At 40.4% G+C, this 19,583-nt stretch overlaps 1 protein-coding gene across 2 annotated transcripts in view; it reads left to right on the forward strand.

Annotated features, from left to right (window-relative positions):
• Nucleotides 1-1,088: 1,088 nt before the first annotated feature.
• The window catches only part of LMO3 (LIM domain only 3), a 57,095-nt gene continuing 38,600 nt past the window's right edge, over nt 1,089-19,583 (forward strand). Inside the window, exons 1-2 of one of the 2 annotated variants that reach the window (XM_074869461.1) lie at nt 1,089-1,173; nt 8,732-8,945. In XM_074869461.1, coding sequence (XP_074725562.1) covers nt 8,740-8,945 — 206 coding nt within the window. In that variant the 5' untranslated portion in view covers nt 1,089-1,173; nt 8,732-8,739. Of the gene's footprint in view, nt 1,174-2,156; nt 2,277-8,731; nt 8,946-19,583 lie in introns of those variants that run through there. The other variant, XM_074869460.1, reaches the window with a different exon arrangement.

Consider the following 19,583-nt stretch of genomic DNA (forward strand, 5'->3'; position numbering starts at 1 on the left):
ATCTGTCTTCAGCTCCTGGGACGAGGACGCTGTAGGGGAAAACGGCTTGTCCTCCTTCAGCGTTGAGCTGAGGAAGGGCCATGAGGGTGGTGGCGTGTGGCAGGCGGTGCCCGGCGGGGCCGGGGACCGCGCCGAGGAGCGGGAAACTTTCACGCTGGAGTTTTCACTCCTTCCTGAGCAGCTCTGGTCTAGCACGGAGAGAGGCAGCGTTTTCACCTTCAGGGATTTTTCTCATTACTCATTAATGGGGAGATATGTATCTTGCCATTTTTTTTCTCTTATTTTTTTTGCGTAGGCAACTTATTGCAAAGCAATAAGCAAAGTATTTTGGGAGGAGTGATGGGGGAAGGGGGGGAAGGCTCCCCTGTTTCCCCGGGTCTGTTCCTGGAACGCTCTGTGGGAAGGTGATCCTGAGCCGCTTCAGTAGAGGTCACTTGTGTGTGCGTGTGTGTGTGTCCCTGGTGTTTGTGTCTAGCATATGCATGTGGTTTTGCTGACTGCACTTGCAGGCTTGTAAATTTTCACCATGGGAAATTACCAACAAAGCCCAATCTGTCTCCTGGCTGCTTTGCACTTTCCGAGGGCGGCTGTACTTGAGCGAGCTGCAGAACGGGAGAGAAAGAGAGAGGGAGAGAGGGAAAGGGGAGTGGGGAGGGGGGAGGGGGGGAGAGGAAGGGTGGGTGGAGGGGGAGAGAGGTAAATAGCCTTAAATCGGAAGGGAGCTGCTTCTCTGTGGTCTTCCACAAGAGCTGCCTGGGCTCTGCTGGCTCAGTAATAACTGAGTGACCTTTTCTTTTGCTGTATTATGTCTGGCTGGTAAGGGATTGCATTTTGCAGCTGATAAAGCCCTGACTTCATTCAACTCGGCTCCTCACACGCTGCTTTAGGTAAGTTGTCTTCAGCCAGGACGGAGACAGACAGCCTTGGACTGCAAGATACTAAAAGGAGGACACCTGTAGCTCGGATGCGGTCAACACAATTACTTGGCGGATCCTTGAGGACCTCATTATTTTAAACTTAAAGAATAGCGATCTCCCTCCCCATCTCTCCCACCCTCTCTTTATTTTTTTTTTCCCCAAACAATGCTTCTTTTTGACCTTTCCCAAGGAGAAGAGCTACAAAGCAGCCACTGTGCTTATTGAACTGCCTCCCCTGTATCGCTTAATTGAGAAGGTAAGTGAGGCAACTGTGTACATAAGCTTTGGGTCATTTGTGTATGTGTGTCTGCATCACTCTCTCTTCCCCCCCCCCCCGCCCCCGTTTCTCTCTGAGTCATAAGCCGGGGCTGCAATACACACACACACACATCTCTGCACTGCAACTTTCACTCAAGCTGCAGCTCTGCTGAGACTGTTTTGTTTAAATCATGTGAGGCTTCATTATTTTTATGATGAGACATGAAATACATGCAAGCGGAGGATGCTGAGTGAAACCCATCCAACTGTATGTCTCGAGAAATAGCAGTCAAAGTTAACAATGAATTGCAGCACCACCACCACCCCGTTATTATTGTTATTATTATTCTTGCTTCTTCCAGAGCTTCTCGAAACGTGCTCTCAATTACCAAGGGAGTCGGTTAATTTCCCACTCCCCGGCTTTAATCCACAAGCCTCCCCGTACAGCAGATTAATTTGCAACTGGTTCGGTGCAGGGTTAACCCTTTGGGCAGAGGGGAGGCAAGAGAGCGGCCGCTGCCGGGGTGGGGAGCTCCGGGGGGGCGGGGGCGGCTGGGGCGCGCACACGGGCTCTCGGGGTCCGGTCTCTCGCAGCCTCCCTTGGACCGGAGTGTGAGAAGGGCAGCCAGGCTGGCGTTAAGAAATAGGACTTCTGCGTACCATCTTTTAGGGTTTTTTTCTCTCTTTTTTTTTTTTTTTTTTACATCCCTCCTCTTTCTCCCTTCGTACCGAGCACGATGTGGTATGCTAACGCCGCATGTGACAGTTTAATCAAACCCATTTGTTACAACAAAGCTAAGAGACCACTGGGATTATAGGTTTATGGGCAGAGTTAGGGGAGCATGTGGCTTTGTCGCTCGCCATCGCCGTGCGCGGCCGGCGGCTCGGGGTGTGCCGCCCCCCCCCCCCCCCCCCCCCCCCCGCGCCGCCGCCGCCGCCCCCCGCCTCCGCGCCCGCCGGGCTGCGGCGCGCCGCGCTCCCGCTCACTTGACCCGAGCCGGGGAAGCACTTGCTACTTTTGCCGGGATTTGGTGCTTCAATGAGAAGGAGCTCTCCAGGCGCCCGTAAATCAACTCATGCAGAAAAAGGAGAAAAGTTTTGGTAAGGTCGGCGGTCTCCTGTTTCAGTGCGCCCCGAGCAGAAGCGGTGCGCTTTAAGGTAGAGACGGGGGGGGGGGGGGGCGAAAGGGGAGGCAACGAGAGTGTTTCTCTTTCCACTTCCATCCAGAATGCGTTGCCGTAGCATGTGTTTGCGTGTGCTCTAGAGAGACCCAAAATACCGCTGCCTAGGACAGCTCTGTAGGACCGCTGGTTAAACCAATTAATTTTGCTAGGTGCAACACATATCGCTACGTGCTTTCCCCACACCTCCCTCTCCCCTCTTGCTCCCCCATCGCCCCGTCCCTGTGATGCTTGGAAAGGAATTAGCACAAAAGGCTTGAGCGTCTAACTCCAAAAGGGATTCTTTGTTGTAGAGTGTATGTTTCTTATTTATTTTTTTATTTTGCATGTGAGCTGCATCAAAATTGAACTCAGTCTTGCAAATCTCTTGTTGGCCTTTGCCAAGCACTAGCACTTTGCTGCCATGGTAACTGTAATTAAACTGATAAGAGTGGAAAAATGTCAGTATCTCTGAGCCTTGCAGCTGCATTGGAGAAAAAGGGAATCAAATTGGTTCCCAGCACCACTGCTCTAAAAAAGGGGGGAGGGAGTGGGGGGGCTGGGGGGAGAGGTGGGGGGGACACGGCAGGGGCAGGAGCACAGCTAAGCAGCTCCCGTCCCTGAGATCTGGGTACATCTATTTGCTGTGCTGTCCCTTAGGGGGCTACAGCCTGCAGGGATGCTCTGGGCCAGTGAACAGAGAGAAACAAGCTTTTAGGCCCAATCTAGCTTTCAAAAAGAGAAGGGGAAAGAAGAAGAGAAATCTTTTGTTTGGTGTCTCTTGGCAATCGACTAGCCATGTTGGCCAAATTCTTTTAATCTGTATCACTGCTCCCAGCTGTGGGACTGCATTCCCATTTTTAGCTTTTACCTAACCTCTTCTTTTTTTTTTTTTTCTACTTCCCAACCCACCTCCTTTAAAAAAAAAAATTGAAAAATAATAAAAAAAAAAAGGGATGCTTCTACAGAAGAAGGGGCAGAAGGTGAAGTTTAGTTACATACCATGGAAAATTAACTCGAAAGTATACAGAAGAGACTATATTCAGAGTACTAAAATCCTTACTTTTATTTTTTTTAAAAAAACCCTGAGTGTTACGGAGTTGCGGTTACTTTGTTGTGTTAACTACAGAAGCTGAGACTGTGCGGATGAATGGCACAGAACAAGAGAGCATAATGGAGGCAATCAACCGTTAGGCTGGTTCACAATGCAATCCAGGCAATTAAAAGCTCACCAGAGTTTAAATGAAATGGTTCTACTTATTTCTGTGCACCACACTGCACAGCCTATTATTTATGTCTCTTTTTTTAATTATGATTTCCCTTAAACTGTCAAATAACTCAGAATAGCAGGGTCTTGGAGGCAATAAGAATTTTCCACAGAACAATTTACATGCCAATCTAAAACTAGTTACGACTCCTGATGTGCTACATGCGAGCTCTGAAATGTTTCTTAGCTTCTGAAACCTTAACTTTTTTAAAAAAAGTCTGTGTGTGTATTGTCCTGAATAATTGGAGCTATGAATGCTTTTAGGATGAAGTTACAGAGTGGGAAAGCATCAGAAAAATATTCTTTTTATCTTCTACTAGATCTCTAACTCTCTTGTTGGCTGCATATTGTCTGTCAGCTTGCCGTCTTTTAAAGACTAGTGCACTGATATTTAATTTGCTCCAAACCGATTTCTATTTGTTGTTGAAGTAGAGGCAAGTTTTCCCTTTCTTGCTGTACACATTACTGTCCTTGGTAGAATCATGTGTATGGCTCTGCAAAGGAAGGGGGGAGAGCGGTCCTTAAAAGTGATCCAGTGCATAATGATATCCAACTCTTCCACTCTTAACATGCCTTTCAATGACTCTGTACCACAAACCAGAAACTGAGTTCTGAGAGTCTTGTGCCTCACTCAGCATTGTCAGGGACCAATCCTGCTTACAGATGCTACTACATCACTAACAAAATATAGTTCATTATGTCAAATCTTCATTCTCTTTGATTTTCAAGAAGGATGATGATTGGAGTGAAATGGATTTTTGATTCTCTGCCTTCCTCCAGGAGCCTAATTTAGCTTTTTCCAGCAATCTTTCCTCTTTATCCTGAAATTCATAGTTACAAATCAGTTGACAGTGTTTCATCACACAATAATAACAATAACCAGGGATGGGAATCAGTTGCACTGAACTTATTTTGGGAGACTGAAGGAAATCTGAAAACCTGCAAATCAGGTTATGAAGTTCTCCCTTCAAAAATCCTAAAGGTGGTGGATGGTGATTAAGAATCTCACTCCTGACACAGCTCTGCAGTTTATGTGCTGTATCTTGGGGACTGGGGCTGGAGGGAGAGATGGAATGGAGGGGAGGATAGAGGAAGCCCTTGAAAGCATATTGGGGTGAAATAAAAGGGGTTTGTTTGACAGTGACAGGCTAGGCACTGAAATTTCTCAGTTCTGAGAACAGATCTGTGCTGCAGAGCATGGGTCAGACTGCAGAACTGAAGGAAAAGCTGGGTTTGTTTTTTTGTTTCGGGGGGCTTTTTTACAGCCTAGGTGTAGCACTGATGGAATTGTATGGCTTTTTGGAAGTTCTCCGTAAGCTCTGCTTTCCTGGGGGAGGAGGAGAGGAGGGCAGCCAGGCAACAGTGCTGTGTGCCGCCACCTGATATTTCAGCAGCGAGCAGTTTGGAAGGTTTTGTGGGTGCTGTCAGTCTCTGAAAGGGTCATTCCTGTGACCTAAGAAATAAATGGGTACTTAAACCACAGCCTGTGAAAAGCTGGCTGATGGTAAACTGCAGGAACTCTTATTGCCAAATTAAGAGAGCGCTAAAAATACACTAGTACGTATCTGAAAAGTGTAACTGCATTGGAGATCTTATGGAAACATTAAGGGGAAGAGAGATGGTCTGTGAGGTGATCTGCATTATGGTGGCTTGTCCAATACGGAAAAAAAATAATAAAATATTCTGTTTTCAAAATTAAGTGATTTAATTCAGGGCAAGTGAAGAAAAGGGCATCTGCAAAGAATTCAGAGACATATAAAACACTTCTTGGAGCGCTATTTTGTGCTTTGTTCTGTTTAGAACCTTTCTACACTTCAAAAAAAAGAGTAACTTTTTTTTACAATGAAGCCGTAGTTTGGGTTTTTTTTTTTTTTAACTTTCATTAAAATAGAAGCAGCTTCATTGCAAGTAAAGTACGAAAAGATCAGATCTATCAGAGGAGAAAGCATTCCTTCCCTCCAAAAGCTGCTGCAGATTGAATCCCTAATCTGAAGATGCTGCCAGTGGGATGTCAGCACCACCTTCTCTCTCAGCCTTGGGAAAATAGACGTGCAGGGTTGCTAGCACTACTTCCATGGGGTGTCTGCCCCTTTTCATTCGTCTCTACGAGGAGGGTTTGGGCTAACAAACATGAATGACAGTGCTCTGTCTACTTTTCTCATGTAGCAAATGTCTCAAAAACTGTGCAGGGGTATGTGCAAGATTGTGCAAGCTGCAATTTTATTTGTAATAGAATAACATTGTGTTTCCAGCATATACCTCAGGAATTATCAGGCTTGATTATTGCAGTTTGCTCAGATACTGCTGCAGCACCTTGTTTCCTTCAGACCGCGCAGGACAGTAGATCAGCCTGGATCAGAGACTGTCAGCCTCCGCTCTCTAACCCGCTTCCTTATCAGGCAACAAAATTTTTACATTAAGATTTTTTTCTTTAAAGCCTTTAACTGTGTTAGCTCCTAGTTTATCCTGGTTTCCCTCGAGCTAAAGATTAAAGTCCTAAAACAGCCCTTCGTTCTTCTGAACTTTTTTACTGAGTTCCAAGAAGTTGATACAAATTGTGGCCGATTTTATGCATTTGTCCTCTATGTGGCCGAAGAGAGGGGCTGGGAGTAAGCCTGTTGTTAGCGCTTGGCAGGTATTTATACTCTACTGTGCTATGCAACTTTACAGATTAAGGCTTTTTGACCAAGTGAAGGTATTGGAGTTCCAGCAGGACTTCTCTTTACAGTCTGGTATAGGTTCTTTATTAATCTCTGATATTTTCACTGCTTTTAGTCATTTATTTGTAGCCATGTTATTTTGCTGCTTCATGTATGTACCCTGGATTCAGGGGAGTCAGCTGGCAATTGAAAATCCTGTAAAGGCTCAGCCTTTGTTTTATGGTGCTTGCTCGAGCCAAGATGTGTGTGTTCGTTCCCAGATCTGCCACAGACTTACTCTGGAGCCCTGTGCGGATCGCTGGATCTCATCCTCCTCCTTGTGAATGAACAGCTTTTATGAGTCTAAGTGGTACAGCAGCTATGAGAGTAGCACTGATTGGGGAGTAATGGGAAGGCAGCAATGCCACTTTTTTTTTATATTTACTGATAGAAAAATACAGACCTTAATCTTCTCTTATGAACTTTAGATGTTATGCAGCAGTACTGCCATGGTACTTTGGGATGCCCACTAGAACTGTCTGTATATAACCAAACAGCTAATTTAACAGATAAATGTATTGCTCCAAAACATGTAATAGAGCATATTGCAAAGAGGGGATCAAGGCTGTTGTGCTCATCTGTCACAATAAGAATTACTATTTCTAATTCAGTGATCATCTTCACAGGTGAAACTTGGGAGTTCCATTTGGTAACCCTGAAAAGTCACTTAACCGGCTCTACAGTCGCTGTGGTCCACATAAATTCAATGTGTTCCATGTACGCATATACATACAGATCCCTGGGATGCCTCAGCTGTCGCAGCATTTAGCCTCTTGTCTTTGTAGCACTAATACCTATAAAGGCGCATTGTGCCATTGCTTCAAAGATTACACTCATTTTCGTGTTTTCCTTATGAGAGCTTTTTTTTTAAAAAAAAAAAAAACAACCAGACAACAAAGCAAACCAAACAAAAACCTAAACCCCAACTTGTTCATGTTCTAGCTCCCTGAGCCTGCCTGTCTGTAGTGGTGTGTCACAGCACAACCAAGATCTGCTTGATAGAAGCTGGGACTATAAAGCTTGCTTAACAGTAGGTAGTAGAGCATTCTTGATCAGGAGTTCTTGAATTTGCTTTTCTTTGTTACAAGACTCTATTTGACCTTTCCCAGCCTCTGCTTAATAACAGGGTGCCATACCCTGAATTTTGGGGTAGTATTTGCCTGTTAGCAACAGCATTCGTTCCTCAGTCTTAACAAATTCTCATTGTAATATTCAGATGCATGCTAATGAGTAGCATTTTTTTTGTTACATCTCTGACTGACTTTAAAACAATGAGATAACCTAATAATCGAAGGGCATGTCAGTTCTCTCTTTGGTGCATGTTTGATGTCCAACAAAGCATCCGCAGGGCTATGATTTTGCTTATTCTAAGAAATTACTTTCAGAGAATTGGTCTGAGTATTATGGGATGGCAGTTCGTGCCAAGAGAGACCAGTCTGTGAGCACTTCGGGGCAGTGACCTTCTCTCCCCGTTTACTGTAAAACTGAGGGCAATTGATTTTTGTATGGATCTCTGGAAGCTGGCTGTGGTGCTCTGCATACCGTCGCTCAACTGTGTTGCCCTTTTACCAGTTCCCTCCCTTAAACAGTTGTTCAGGTGTTTGAATTGTTATTTAAAAGCTCTCTGCTATTACATCAAAAGTTATATGTACTTAATGGACGCTACTGTACTTCTTGTCCTGAACTAACTATTGGCTTAAATTGGGATTGGAAAGTGCGGCAGAGTTTTTTTTATGTATTTGTCAAGTTAAAAAAAACCCTAGCAACTCTCTGACCTTATGCAGATTATTTAAAATCAGATTTTTCAGAAGGTCCTTACACTACAGGTTGTAACTAGAGATGGTGGTACCGAAATCTCTAGAAATCTGATTGCTGAAATCTTAAAAAACTCCCCCTTGCCAGCACCAAAATGTCTATGTCAAACCTCCCTGAAACTCTGGCCCTGAGCCTCTAATAGCTTCAGTCTTTTCTTCTTTAGGATCTGAAGTGCTTTTATACTTTATAAAGATAGTGCAAATAGGTCCAAATATGTAGATTTAGCTATGTTTGCCATCATAGATATGCTGTTTATTTAAATTTTTGGTTGCTAAATATTGGATACCTTGGGCAAAAGTGGATGACTCTTCAACTGAACTGTTTTAATTTTTCATTTTAATTTTTTAGTCCTGCTGCTTTTCAGCAAAGAGACCAGGTAAACAAGGTGTTAAAAAGAAGCTGTGGAACTTACAGCAGTGGAAGCTTCTGCTCTCAAATTTATTTTAACGTTGTTTTCAGCTTGCTGTGGACTATCTAGGTTATTTCATCCTATCTACATGATTGCCTTTTTAGTGAACTGGGTGTGGGGTGAGCAGCGAGGTGGAGGAAGAAAAGGGCAAGACTTGCACTCAAGAATATCTGTTTTCACTCTTTTCTTGTCTTGTTGCATTTCAGGTATACAAATGCTCTCAGTCCAGCCAGACACCAAGCCGAAAGGTTGTGCTGGCTGCAACCGTAAGATTAAAGACCGATATCTTCTAAAGGCCCTGGACAAATATTGGCATGAAGACTGCCTGAAATGTGCCTGCTGTGACTGTCGCCTGGGGGAGGTGGGCTCTACCTTGTACACCAAAGCCAACCTTATCCTTTGTCGCAGAGACTATCTGAGGTAGGCCACATCCTTCTTACATTCACTGACAAACTTGCTAAATCTGTTCAGCCCTTCCTACGTAGTCACTCTTGCGTAAGTGGTACTTGGGGATTAAAGGGCCGAATATATGTGGAGGATGAGAAAACAAATACCGCAGTATGGAGTTAAAACTAAAGTCTGAATCAAAAACCACATGTAACCAGGTCATGTGGGTGGTTGCCAGTTTCCTGATGCTAATACTACGGTCCTGTGCTCAGAGGAGGAAGAGGATAGAGTAAACCACCCGTGCTTCCCACAGCACCATACTCCTGGGGAGCTGGTGGTCCCCTCCTCCTTCTCGCAGCACGGTGATGGCCAGGCGCAGCAGCCTGAAACTACACGTGTGGTTTTCACCAACTCCAGCGCAGGGTTTGAACTCTGTAAGTGAGGGTTGCTTACCCACTTTTGTCCTCTTTATTTGCCAGAGGGATTTAAATTGTGGCACTGGAAGTTTTTATGAATGTTGCCATTTAGCTGTTAGAAGCTGGGCCAAGATGACCAGCTGCCTTCCCCGTGCTAGATAACCACATAGCTAGTAGGCTTGAATCCCCTCTGGTCCTGATTTAACGTGGTGACCTGGGTGGGACGTTGGGTAATGTGTTGCCACTTCGCAGAGATAGCAAATCATCATGATTTTCTATCTTGTTTGCTTGTGGACCTACGTTCTCAGAAGTAGTTGAAGTGTAACTTGTAGCAAAGTACTGATGAGCAGCACCAGGCTAGTTTATCTGCAGATTGTATATGAATAAATAGGGCTACTTTTCAGGAGCTAAGTTTAATCGGGAAGATTAGTCTCCCTAGGCCCTCAATAGTAAATAGAGAGAAAAGGCTCCTCTGGGGTGATTCAGAGCCCCTATTTCCTATAAGACCACCTTTCCTCCATTCCCTGTAGAGGGGGCCTAGTGAGACTAGCTGCTCCAGGCTAACATGAACTTCTGGGAATATTTCCCCTGCCCCTGTAGTGAAGCCTTTTCCTTTTAAAGGGACATTCAAGTCAGTAATACATTGGGGAAAAATTAAATTTCTCTTTGAATATGTTAACTTACAAGTTCAGTTTAAGTATGGGTACCAAATAGGAAGGTCCCACGCACTGATCAGTTCCCATGTTGTACAGCATGGGTAGGTTGGAGCAGGAATCAAGACTAAAGCGTTTTTAACAATTGCTGGTGCTCTGGCTCTCCATGTTATAACCTGTTTTTCCTAGAGTGGGACAAAAACCTTTGCAAATGAGTTACGCTTTTGTTGAGCTGGGGCTGCAAGACAGATCGGGGTTCTTCAGGCATGGGCTTGAACTACTAATTGGTAAAAGTTCTCTCCTACCCATTAAAACTCTGAACTGAACGCAAGACAGAGTGCTGGGAGTTTAGCATAGAGTCTGCATCTTAAAGCCATTGTGTTAGAAGTGCCAAAGAAGTAGGCAGCAAAACCTTACTTTTAAAAACTGTCAGGGAACTGTTTCAGTAGAAAGGAATTTTTGTACATGAACCTAGATCCCTTGCATTCTTAAAGCATATGTCTGTAGAGGGGTCAGAACAGCTTCTGGGGGGAAGGTAACACCCTAATTTTCAAAACCCATTTTAAGATTATTTTTTTTTTTCTGCGACAAGTGCATCCAGGAGTGAGAAAACTCTGCTATGGCTCTTTGATCCAAGTTCCAAATTTACTGAAGACTTTGAACTTACTGAATCTTCCAAGCAGTAGTGCAGCAGATCCACTGTTTTAAAATCAAATGTTTAAAATCAAAAGCAAAAGTGATCTAGTAGTAAAGATATGAGCAAAGCATTTCCGCAGCACAGATGCACACACACATACTACACATACTGCTGCTCTCTGATCTTTGAAGGTCTAACAGGAGTAAATATTTTGCTAACAAATTGTTCAAATTCATACTAAGTGATTCACAGAAAGGAGACTGCATTTTTTTGTCATGACCGCATTCAGAACTGGTGTTTCAGTACAGTATTTTGCACCAGTGAAACTGTATACATGAGAAATACTATAATCAGTGCTAAGATGTTTCTGATTTTTGTCTCTGGGTTTATCTGGTCTTAATGAAGCTATCTTGTCATGAACCTTTTTTTAGTGATTCTTGTGAGTGCATAGATTTAAACTTGGTATTTACACTAAACTTCAAGCTGATGCACTTAAGGTAATTGCAGATAGTCATTTGCCTCATTGCGTCTTATCTACTTAGTTATGCAGTGAACCTATAAAAGTGTTCTTTTTAATGCTAATGCAGAAACTAGTTAAATGTTCTCTAGCTTTGTAGTCAAATAAGCTTTCGTATTTAGCAACCCACTTGATATGAATTTAAAGAACAAATTACTTTGTACTAATGATCAGATTAGGGCTCGATTACAGTTTCAAACTATGGTGGTTTTTTTTTTTCCTTTCTGACCACAAAGGGAGTCTTTGCTACATATAAAACTGTTCTAGCTTCCTATTAATTTATGTGGTGCCCTCTAGAGGATATGTGGCTTGCATGATACTATAAGGAGTAAAATTGCTTATTAACTTGTCTCTATGTGTTCATTATATCTTTCAATAAGACAGCCATTCTACAGATGCTATAAGCAATAATGTAGCCAGTTTGGGTGCTTTAACATTCATGGTTAAATTTGCAAACTATGTGATTGTGTCTTTGGTTATTTGCAAAGATATTTCTACTATTTCTTGTACAGAGATGTCTGCCAAAAAACTAAACACTCTCTTGGCCCATTTGTTCTGCATTTGAGCCTTGAGGTATCCACTTCGGTGAGCTTTTTATAAATGTGTCTTCAGAACGTCAAAACTTGCTTTGCTTTAGCTCTCTCCTTTGGTAAAATTAGTTAATTTTACTATATTAAAACCTTTTTCTCTGGGTTGGGGTGAGGGGTTGAAGGGATGGAAGAAATTTTTAATGAGGTAAGGAGCTTAGAAGATGCTTTGGGTGTGAGAGGCTTTACCCTGGAATCTGATTCATGCAAGTCACTTCAGTGGTTTCAGAGGTGGTATACGACACCAAGGGTATTAGGGTGGCCGCAGCAGGAATGAACTCTGTTTTGTTAACGAGGATGAGAACTGACTTGAGTAAAGAAAGGACTCAGTGTTAGAAATAACATACTCGGTGAAAATTATATGCAGAATATAATTCCCCTGCAGGCTTCTGTCTCCTGCTTATACACTCTTGGGTTAGAAAGTGAAGACTTAATTTAAGGAACTTAGGTTTACGCCAATATTTCAAGTCCATTTACAGTAAGTGAAATATGCAAGAAGTTTTTTTTTTCCCTTTTCTTTTTCCCTCCAGAGCTGTACGGTGACATCTTAATGTATCAGCCTATCCTGCTCTGTCCTCTCTTCTGACTGGCAGCATGTCCATTTACAAGCACAATATTCCCTTTGAAATCTGTCATTACTGCCATTAATGACCAGTCATTATGTTAACAGCCCTTGGGCTGTTAACATGTCAAACTGGTTGTTAACTGGAATGTTATTACTTATTTAAACCGCAGGTATGAGTTGTGTGAAATGCGCTTTGGTTGTGCGTTCTGGGCTGCTTCTGCTCAAAACAATAGGGAAACAGCGGAGCATTTATCTTTGGGGTGCCAAGGGATTTGCTTTCTGTTCCATCTGCTCACTTGATTTCTGCATATTTGCAAGGTCCTCCTACCCCTGGGCAGCCTCCTAATTTCAGGTGCAACTATGTGCAATCCTGCCTCTTAGCCTTGTGTGCAAATGGGCAGCCGCAGATATTTCCAGATGCACAGTAATGCCTGCTGCATATTTGAGATTAATATCTGGCCCCTAAAAGTGTAAAATGAAAGACCAACAATTACATGTAACTCAGTTGTATTAAATAATGAGCTTCCTCGGATGCAGCAAAAATATGAAAGTACAGCTGTGCTAAGCTAGTAGCAATGTAGGTCAATCACCCTTTTCACTTAGGTTTTTAACTACGCAAACCCTGCTGAGCGACCAATGACTACAAAGTGCTGTTTCATTCCTATTTAATTTTGGCAGCATTTTACTGAAGAGCAGGCATTCATGCAGCTAAATTATCTTCACCGTTTCTGGTTTTAACTCCAGCTCCATGACACTAAATGTTGGAGTGCATATCTCTTAGTAAACACAAAGAATATGGTTTCTGATTTATTTTTTTTTCAAATCCATCTCTTAACGTGGAAATTGAATTAGAACTTTTATTACTTTTTGCATAATTTCCCATTCCAGGCAAACAGATCATAGGAAAAGGATTAACAAAACTAATATATTGGGGTGGAATTGCCCTTAAACACATCTAGAACCTTGCCGGGGACAGGGGGTATGGTGACACAAAAGTCTAACCCCCACACTGCCCAACCTTGGCACTGAGTTTGCTCATAAATGTACTGCAGAATTTAAGAGTACCACTGAATAACTATGAAGATGAGTAGATCACTATTCCTGAAGAAAGGGGCAGATCATGTTAGGTTTTTTTTTTCTTCCCCACTTGCTGGTTTGAACACCTGAGACAAGCCAAGTTTTTAAAATACATATATTGGATGACATGTTGTAAATAACGAGACGTGACTACAGAAAGTAAAGTGTTCAACCATAAGCATTGTAAAGATGCTGCTTCTGTAAAATATTTAGCTTGTGAAAGGGTACAGACTGAAAAGAATAGAGTTTAGGAAGCAGACTTTTCCTGTACAGCTGCTCACACTCTAAAGGCAATTATTATTTTAAAAAAATATTACATTGGAGTACTTAGACTTAAAATGTCTTGTGGCCTGGTACTGATTAGCAGATACCGTTTCTCTCTCATGTTCTGGAACGTTCACATTAGGTTTTGCAAGCACCTAAAGATATCAGCTCTCTTAAAAGCATGTATAAATATTCTATATGGATATTTTCACAGGTAATGGGTTATAAGGTGCTTTAAAAATGACACCTCAGTATGCTGCTTGCCCAGCTTGATTAAATAAGGGTAGATCTTGAAAGATTTAAGCATTCTGAGTTTTCAGGAATATTGAGGTATTTACACAAGTGAGGTTTAAGAGAGCTCTGCTTTCTTCATTGAAGCTTTGTAGACACGAACCCCTATTTATAAACGAATATCCTTGTTGCAACTGAAGTAATCAAGGGAGTACCAGTTTGCAGGAATAAGCCCTAAAAATATTTTTATATATATATAAATGGTACATGTAATGGTCTGCTTGTATTAATTTTGCTGTGTATGCAAGATGAATGTTCTCCTAAGTTTACATTAATTATATCATTTAACATGTCTAAAAAAAAAAAAAGGCAATAATACTCTCTCTCCCACTAATTGCCAAATGTTTTGAAACCCTCAAAACACCTTAACAGTTTTTGAAGGGATAAGGGTGTACTACAAGGAGAGTAATGCACGTACTCACAGTTAATCCACCCAACTTGCAAAGAATAATGCTTTTGATTTAGTTACACTCTGGCTAGTTAGACTTGTTCTTATTTTAGTTCATCTGTGATAGCTTTTAATAAGAAACATTCAATTAAGCTGTTAAAATTGGTGTTTAAGTCATGTTGAAATGCTGTAAAATGTGTGTACTCAAGTTTGACGTTCTTCAGTAGTTCCATGTGTTTCCCTGTATCTGCTGGTATTTTTCTTCAGAGCTGCCAAATTTTTAATAATTGTGTTATTTTTAGTGGCTTAAAATACAGAGTTTAATTTCCAAGAATGTGAATGTTCCCTCTTATAAGGCTTCTTGAAAACCAAACGCTTCTCGTGTGTTGTCAAAATACTCATTAATCCTGCGGAAACTTCAAAGAATTTCAGGACACTTTTCAGATGAAAGTACAGTGCCTCTTAAAGCCTGTCCTATAGCTCTTCATTACCTTTCTACAGTATCGTGTATTTTGACGGAAAATTATTTTACTACAAAGATTTTTGTCAATACATAGCAGCTCAATAAATCTTAATAAAAGTGATGATTTTGGGTCAGCCTAGGTAAGTCTGCAGTGCCGGAGGATGGGACAATCTTCTTGGTGAAAGAACAATTCTATAGGTCTGCTTAGTATTTTCTATAATTTCTTTTAAAAGAAATGCAACTTTCTTGATTTCTTCCTTGCTGAATTTTTCCTCAGAGGTGACTTTGTGACTAGTGTTTTTATGAAATGTTTAAAATAATAGCCACATTAAAGTTATTTACTTCAGGAGTAAATATTATCAACTATATTATGACATATGATTTAGCATCCAAGGTTTAATTGGAAACTTTCTGCATTTTTGACCAGAAGCATATGTGAAAGAATGCAAGAATGCATCTACATATAATATAGTAGAAGAATATCTTATTGCCTAGCACAGAGATGCCTTTAAGAAGTTCTGATTTCTGCTACATATCTGTTCCTTAAAAAAAAAAAAAAAGTGTATTTAATTTGTTTGAAACTTTAATTATATTTTGTGGATATTTTATGCAAAACTGAAAAACAAGTCTCTACTATGTAATTAAAATAAAAAGTTTCTTAATTTTGTTACATTGTATTTGCAATATTCTTCAAATATTCCAGATAATATATCTTTCCTCCTTGATGTGAATGTTTGAATAATATGTAACAAGCATAGCTGTTTTTCCTAAAAATGTAGTCACGAGCAAAGTGAAAACTTCAAATACTGCTCACCTAGAAAGAGAAATTTCATGTAAAATTTCATAACAGATAATTGAGACTTGGCCATAGAAATGGACAACATAGTTACATGCTTTCAGCCCTCCTGACCTTAGGAATTGCTTTCTCTTTTAATTTCTTACTGAAGTTAAATATATTCATGGTGAATTTGGAAATACACAGTACTCAAATGTTTTCTAAATTAAATTGGTCTTAACTATCACTGTCCTTAAGAATCCATATTTTGGGTATGCCTTACTAAATGCGTTGGCTTTTGATGGCTAATTTCCCAATGGATTCCTTAGTATGATAACGGATGAGCTTCTAAATAAATCTAACTAATACTCACAAGATTTATTTTTTTTTTCTGATCAAAATATTCTTGAATTTTTGAAGTTTTTCGGACACAAATATCTGAAGCAATGAGTCTACATTGCCAAAAGCTTTACAGATTTTCATGTGCTTTCCTGTAACGTAATTCTGGTAATGTTGTTTCACACCTTCCTGAGGCTGCTTCTTGCATATTCTAAATCAATTAGCCTTTGGCACTTGAGTCTCATTGTATGTGATTGGTATTTTTTAAAATGGCTATGTATATCAGTAGATTCATATTTTAAAAGAGAAAAGGCTAAGTCATGTCTAGAATGTGCTGCTTTTTCAGATGTATGTATGAATCTATCAGATTATCATCTTCCTGAAAAAGGATGGATGAAAGAGCTAGCTGTACCTGATCAGGCAAAAAAAAAAAAATATTTCTATAATGCGTTAAAAATAATTGAAATTTGGTTTTACAGAACTGCTGGTCCTGCTTCTTTCTAATATTTAGATTATTAAAACAAAAACAAATGACTTAACCCAAATGTATTAAAACAAAAACAATTGAACCCCCTGAAGCATATCCTGGGTGACAAATTCCCAAGAGTAGTATCAGATCTTGACCAAATACTAATGAGAATATAAATTGCTCAAACAACAGGGTAAGTAGTTCAGCCAAATTTTGATCTTTTAGCAAGTCACGTGTCAAGATGAAACAATATACAGCTAAGATACCTTGCAAGCTTTCCATGCTCCTGTCCTCTCTGCACATCTGCTTAGTATGATACGTATGCATATATTTATGCAGAAATCATGGTGGAATTCTCCACCCTGTGTTATACAGGCACTCTCAATACGGTCCTGTCTTCAGCTCATCAGTTAAGACCGACTTTAAATGTTTCTAAAACTTAAGCATCTTGTCAGCCCCATGGCAATTGGTGAGGTTAGTTTCAGCAGTAATTTAAGCACGTGCTAAAATGTCATGTTGGAGTACCAGTATAGCAAATTCACAATTCACTCCCTCTTCCAGTCTCACATCAGAACTGCAGCTACCAGCAACTGGAAGGTATTTAGCACCTATTTTTCAAAGAGCACAATGGCTTCAATTATTTAACTGCAAAATATTTTCCTTTGGGATTAGAGTGAACCCTGTTTATCTATTTTATAACAAAACACAACACAAGGGAATTTTTCACTAGCAGGAAATCGCTACTTTTATAAAAGAGAAGAGCATGTTCAGCTGTGGAATGATGTTCCTCGTGAAATTCTCCTGCAGGTCTTGAGTGAAGTGGAATTCTGTGGTACTGGAATTTAAGCTTTTCATCTTCTATTTTACAAAAATGATAATGTCTTATGTTGGCATATAGTGGATGAAAGTGAGAATTGCACAACATGCAAAGAGAAAATTATTGGGGGGGGGGGGCAACGGCAGACAACATCAGAGATTTTATTATATCTTTACTACCTTTGAGGGAGGTGAAAGTGAATAAGTGAGAATAAATTAAGTTCTACATTTGGATATACTGTAAGTGACGGTATATTGGACTAATTAGGAAGACACTATACTACACCAGGTAGCAAATGTCCCCTTGCTCTTGTATTACTGCTTTCATATCGCACCTTTGTCTTGAACAAAGCTTGAACTTTGAATTTTATATACAGGCGTTATCACTTTTTTCTCCTGATACTAAAATGTGCAAACTGCTTGTGAATCAAACCTTATTTTTGTTCAAGACAAGCTTCCAAGCCATAAATATCAGCATATGCAGAGTCTCAGGTTCTAGCTTAGTGAATAGTATTTATTACATTGTAACACTGCATTGAACAGTGTTATTGTTCCACCATGGGACAAAGTAAATGTTATTTTTTTTTAATTTTATAATGTTGTTTCTTTGTAGATATCTTAAAGAGAAATATGTATGAGAGAAAAATTGATGTGAATACAGAGTTAATCATTAACACACATCCCCTTTAAATACATCTGCTCTAAGAATCAGAGGAATTTAGTATTGCCAATCAAGTTCCAAAAATAGTTCCAGTAACAATCACTGAACTTGGTTTTGTCTTTTAAATAAATTTTTAGGAAGGATTTCTAGGTAGTGATAGCTTAAGTGAGTTACAGGCTATGGATTAGGGATGGTAATAAGAATTGCAATCTCTGTGAGTTATTGTTTTAGTTCTCATCTTCTGACACTATGGTTGCTTCTACATAAATCTTTTTTCTGAAGTCAAGACTGTTACCTTCAGAACTACTACTCTTTCTCAAAACTTGCATTAAAAAATTAAGATTGTCTTTTTGGTTTAGATGGTAGAAAACTTAAAAATTCATCTTCCTATAAAGAAAAAAATTGCATTTCTTTACTTTCTAATTTGTGTTAAATTTTACACAGAATTCAGAAGTTTCTAGGATTTGAGATTTGGGTTTACAAAAAAATTCCCAAAACTTTTGCAACAAATCTTTATAAGCTTAATGTGCCTGTCTTATACAAGGTGTCAAGAAGGGGGAGGGCAGTCTCAATAAGGAGCTGTTCTGCACTAGTTTTTGTTGGCTTCCTTATTTAATTTGTAATCTGATATGTTTAAGAACACTTTATAGTAAAATAACATTAACCCTAATCCTACAAATGTATACTACATGCTTGACTTGATGTACCCTGAATAATCGTATTGAAAGCTATAGGGTCTATTAATTTAGAAACATGCCTTAGTAAAGCTAAATATTTAAAATGTGAATGGTTTTGCCTGCAAATCTGTCTTGAATTGATGTGTCCTTGGTTTCTGTGTGCTATGTACTATACAGCAATTACCCCTACCCAGAGCATGACGTCCCTCCCTGGGCCCCTGGACCAGGAAAAGCTCAAACCCACAACTCTGCTCCTGGCCAGGCACCTTGCTGCCGTGTCTAGGATGTCAATCACAGTTTTGACACCTGTAGCAACCTTGCCCTGTTTCTCTCTGATGGAAAGAATGGTTATTTGTATGCTAATCCTACGTACCACCACCCCCAAATCAAACTGCTGGTAGATGATTTAAGGGTCTAAGGCTAGGCTTGTCTCTACAACCCATTAGCAGCTCATTGGCTCTGCTCTCCACAGTTTTCCTGGGAAACAGCAAATGGTAGGAGGTGGGACAAAACTTTATTAAAAAGCCCTGCGATTTTGTGTTGATGTTTATGAATCTTGGGTTCTTAATTCACCACTTCTTTGTGTTCCAGAATTGTGCTAATGAACCTGTCCTGTGTACTTAGCAGCTTTGGGCTTCTAGAACGATGTGTTCTTTTTTATTAAGATATTAAATTCATGCATTTTTGTGCTCCATATAGTATTAAAAAAAAATCCAGCATAACATTGAATACTTGTAACAGGGAGGAATAAAAAGTAAATTAAAATATATTCTTTCTGCTCAGAATTTCACTTATTAAAAACAATCTTAAAACCTAGAGGAAATGCTGCAAACCTTGCAGCAAATGTGCGGGTTTTAATGAGCCTGGCTGTAGTCTGAAGTTAGCCAAGAGCACTTCCCCCAGCACCTCCTTATCTAATTCAATCATAATGTGGAGTGAACCACTAGTAAAAAGTCAGTGAGCAAAACAAAGAGAAATGACTACTTCATGAGCACACATCCAAAGATGGGTGTCTTCTGTGGTTTTCTGAGGCCTTTCATTGTGATCCATGATGTGTCCCTGTCAGGGTCCCAATT

The sequence above is a fragment of the Strix uralensis genome, chromosome 5, assembly GCF_047716275.1.
Source record: "Strix uralensis isolate ZFMK-TIS-50842 chromosome 5, bStrUra1, whole genome shotgun sequence".
Lineage (NCBI taxonomy): Eukaryota > Metazoa > Chordata > Aves > Strigiformes > Strigidae > Strix > Strix uralensis.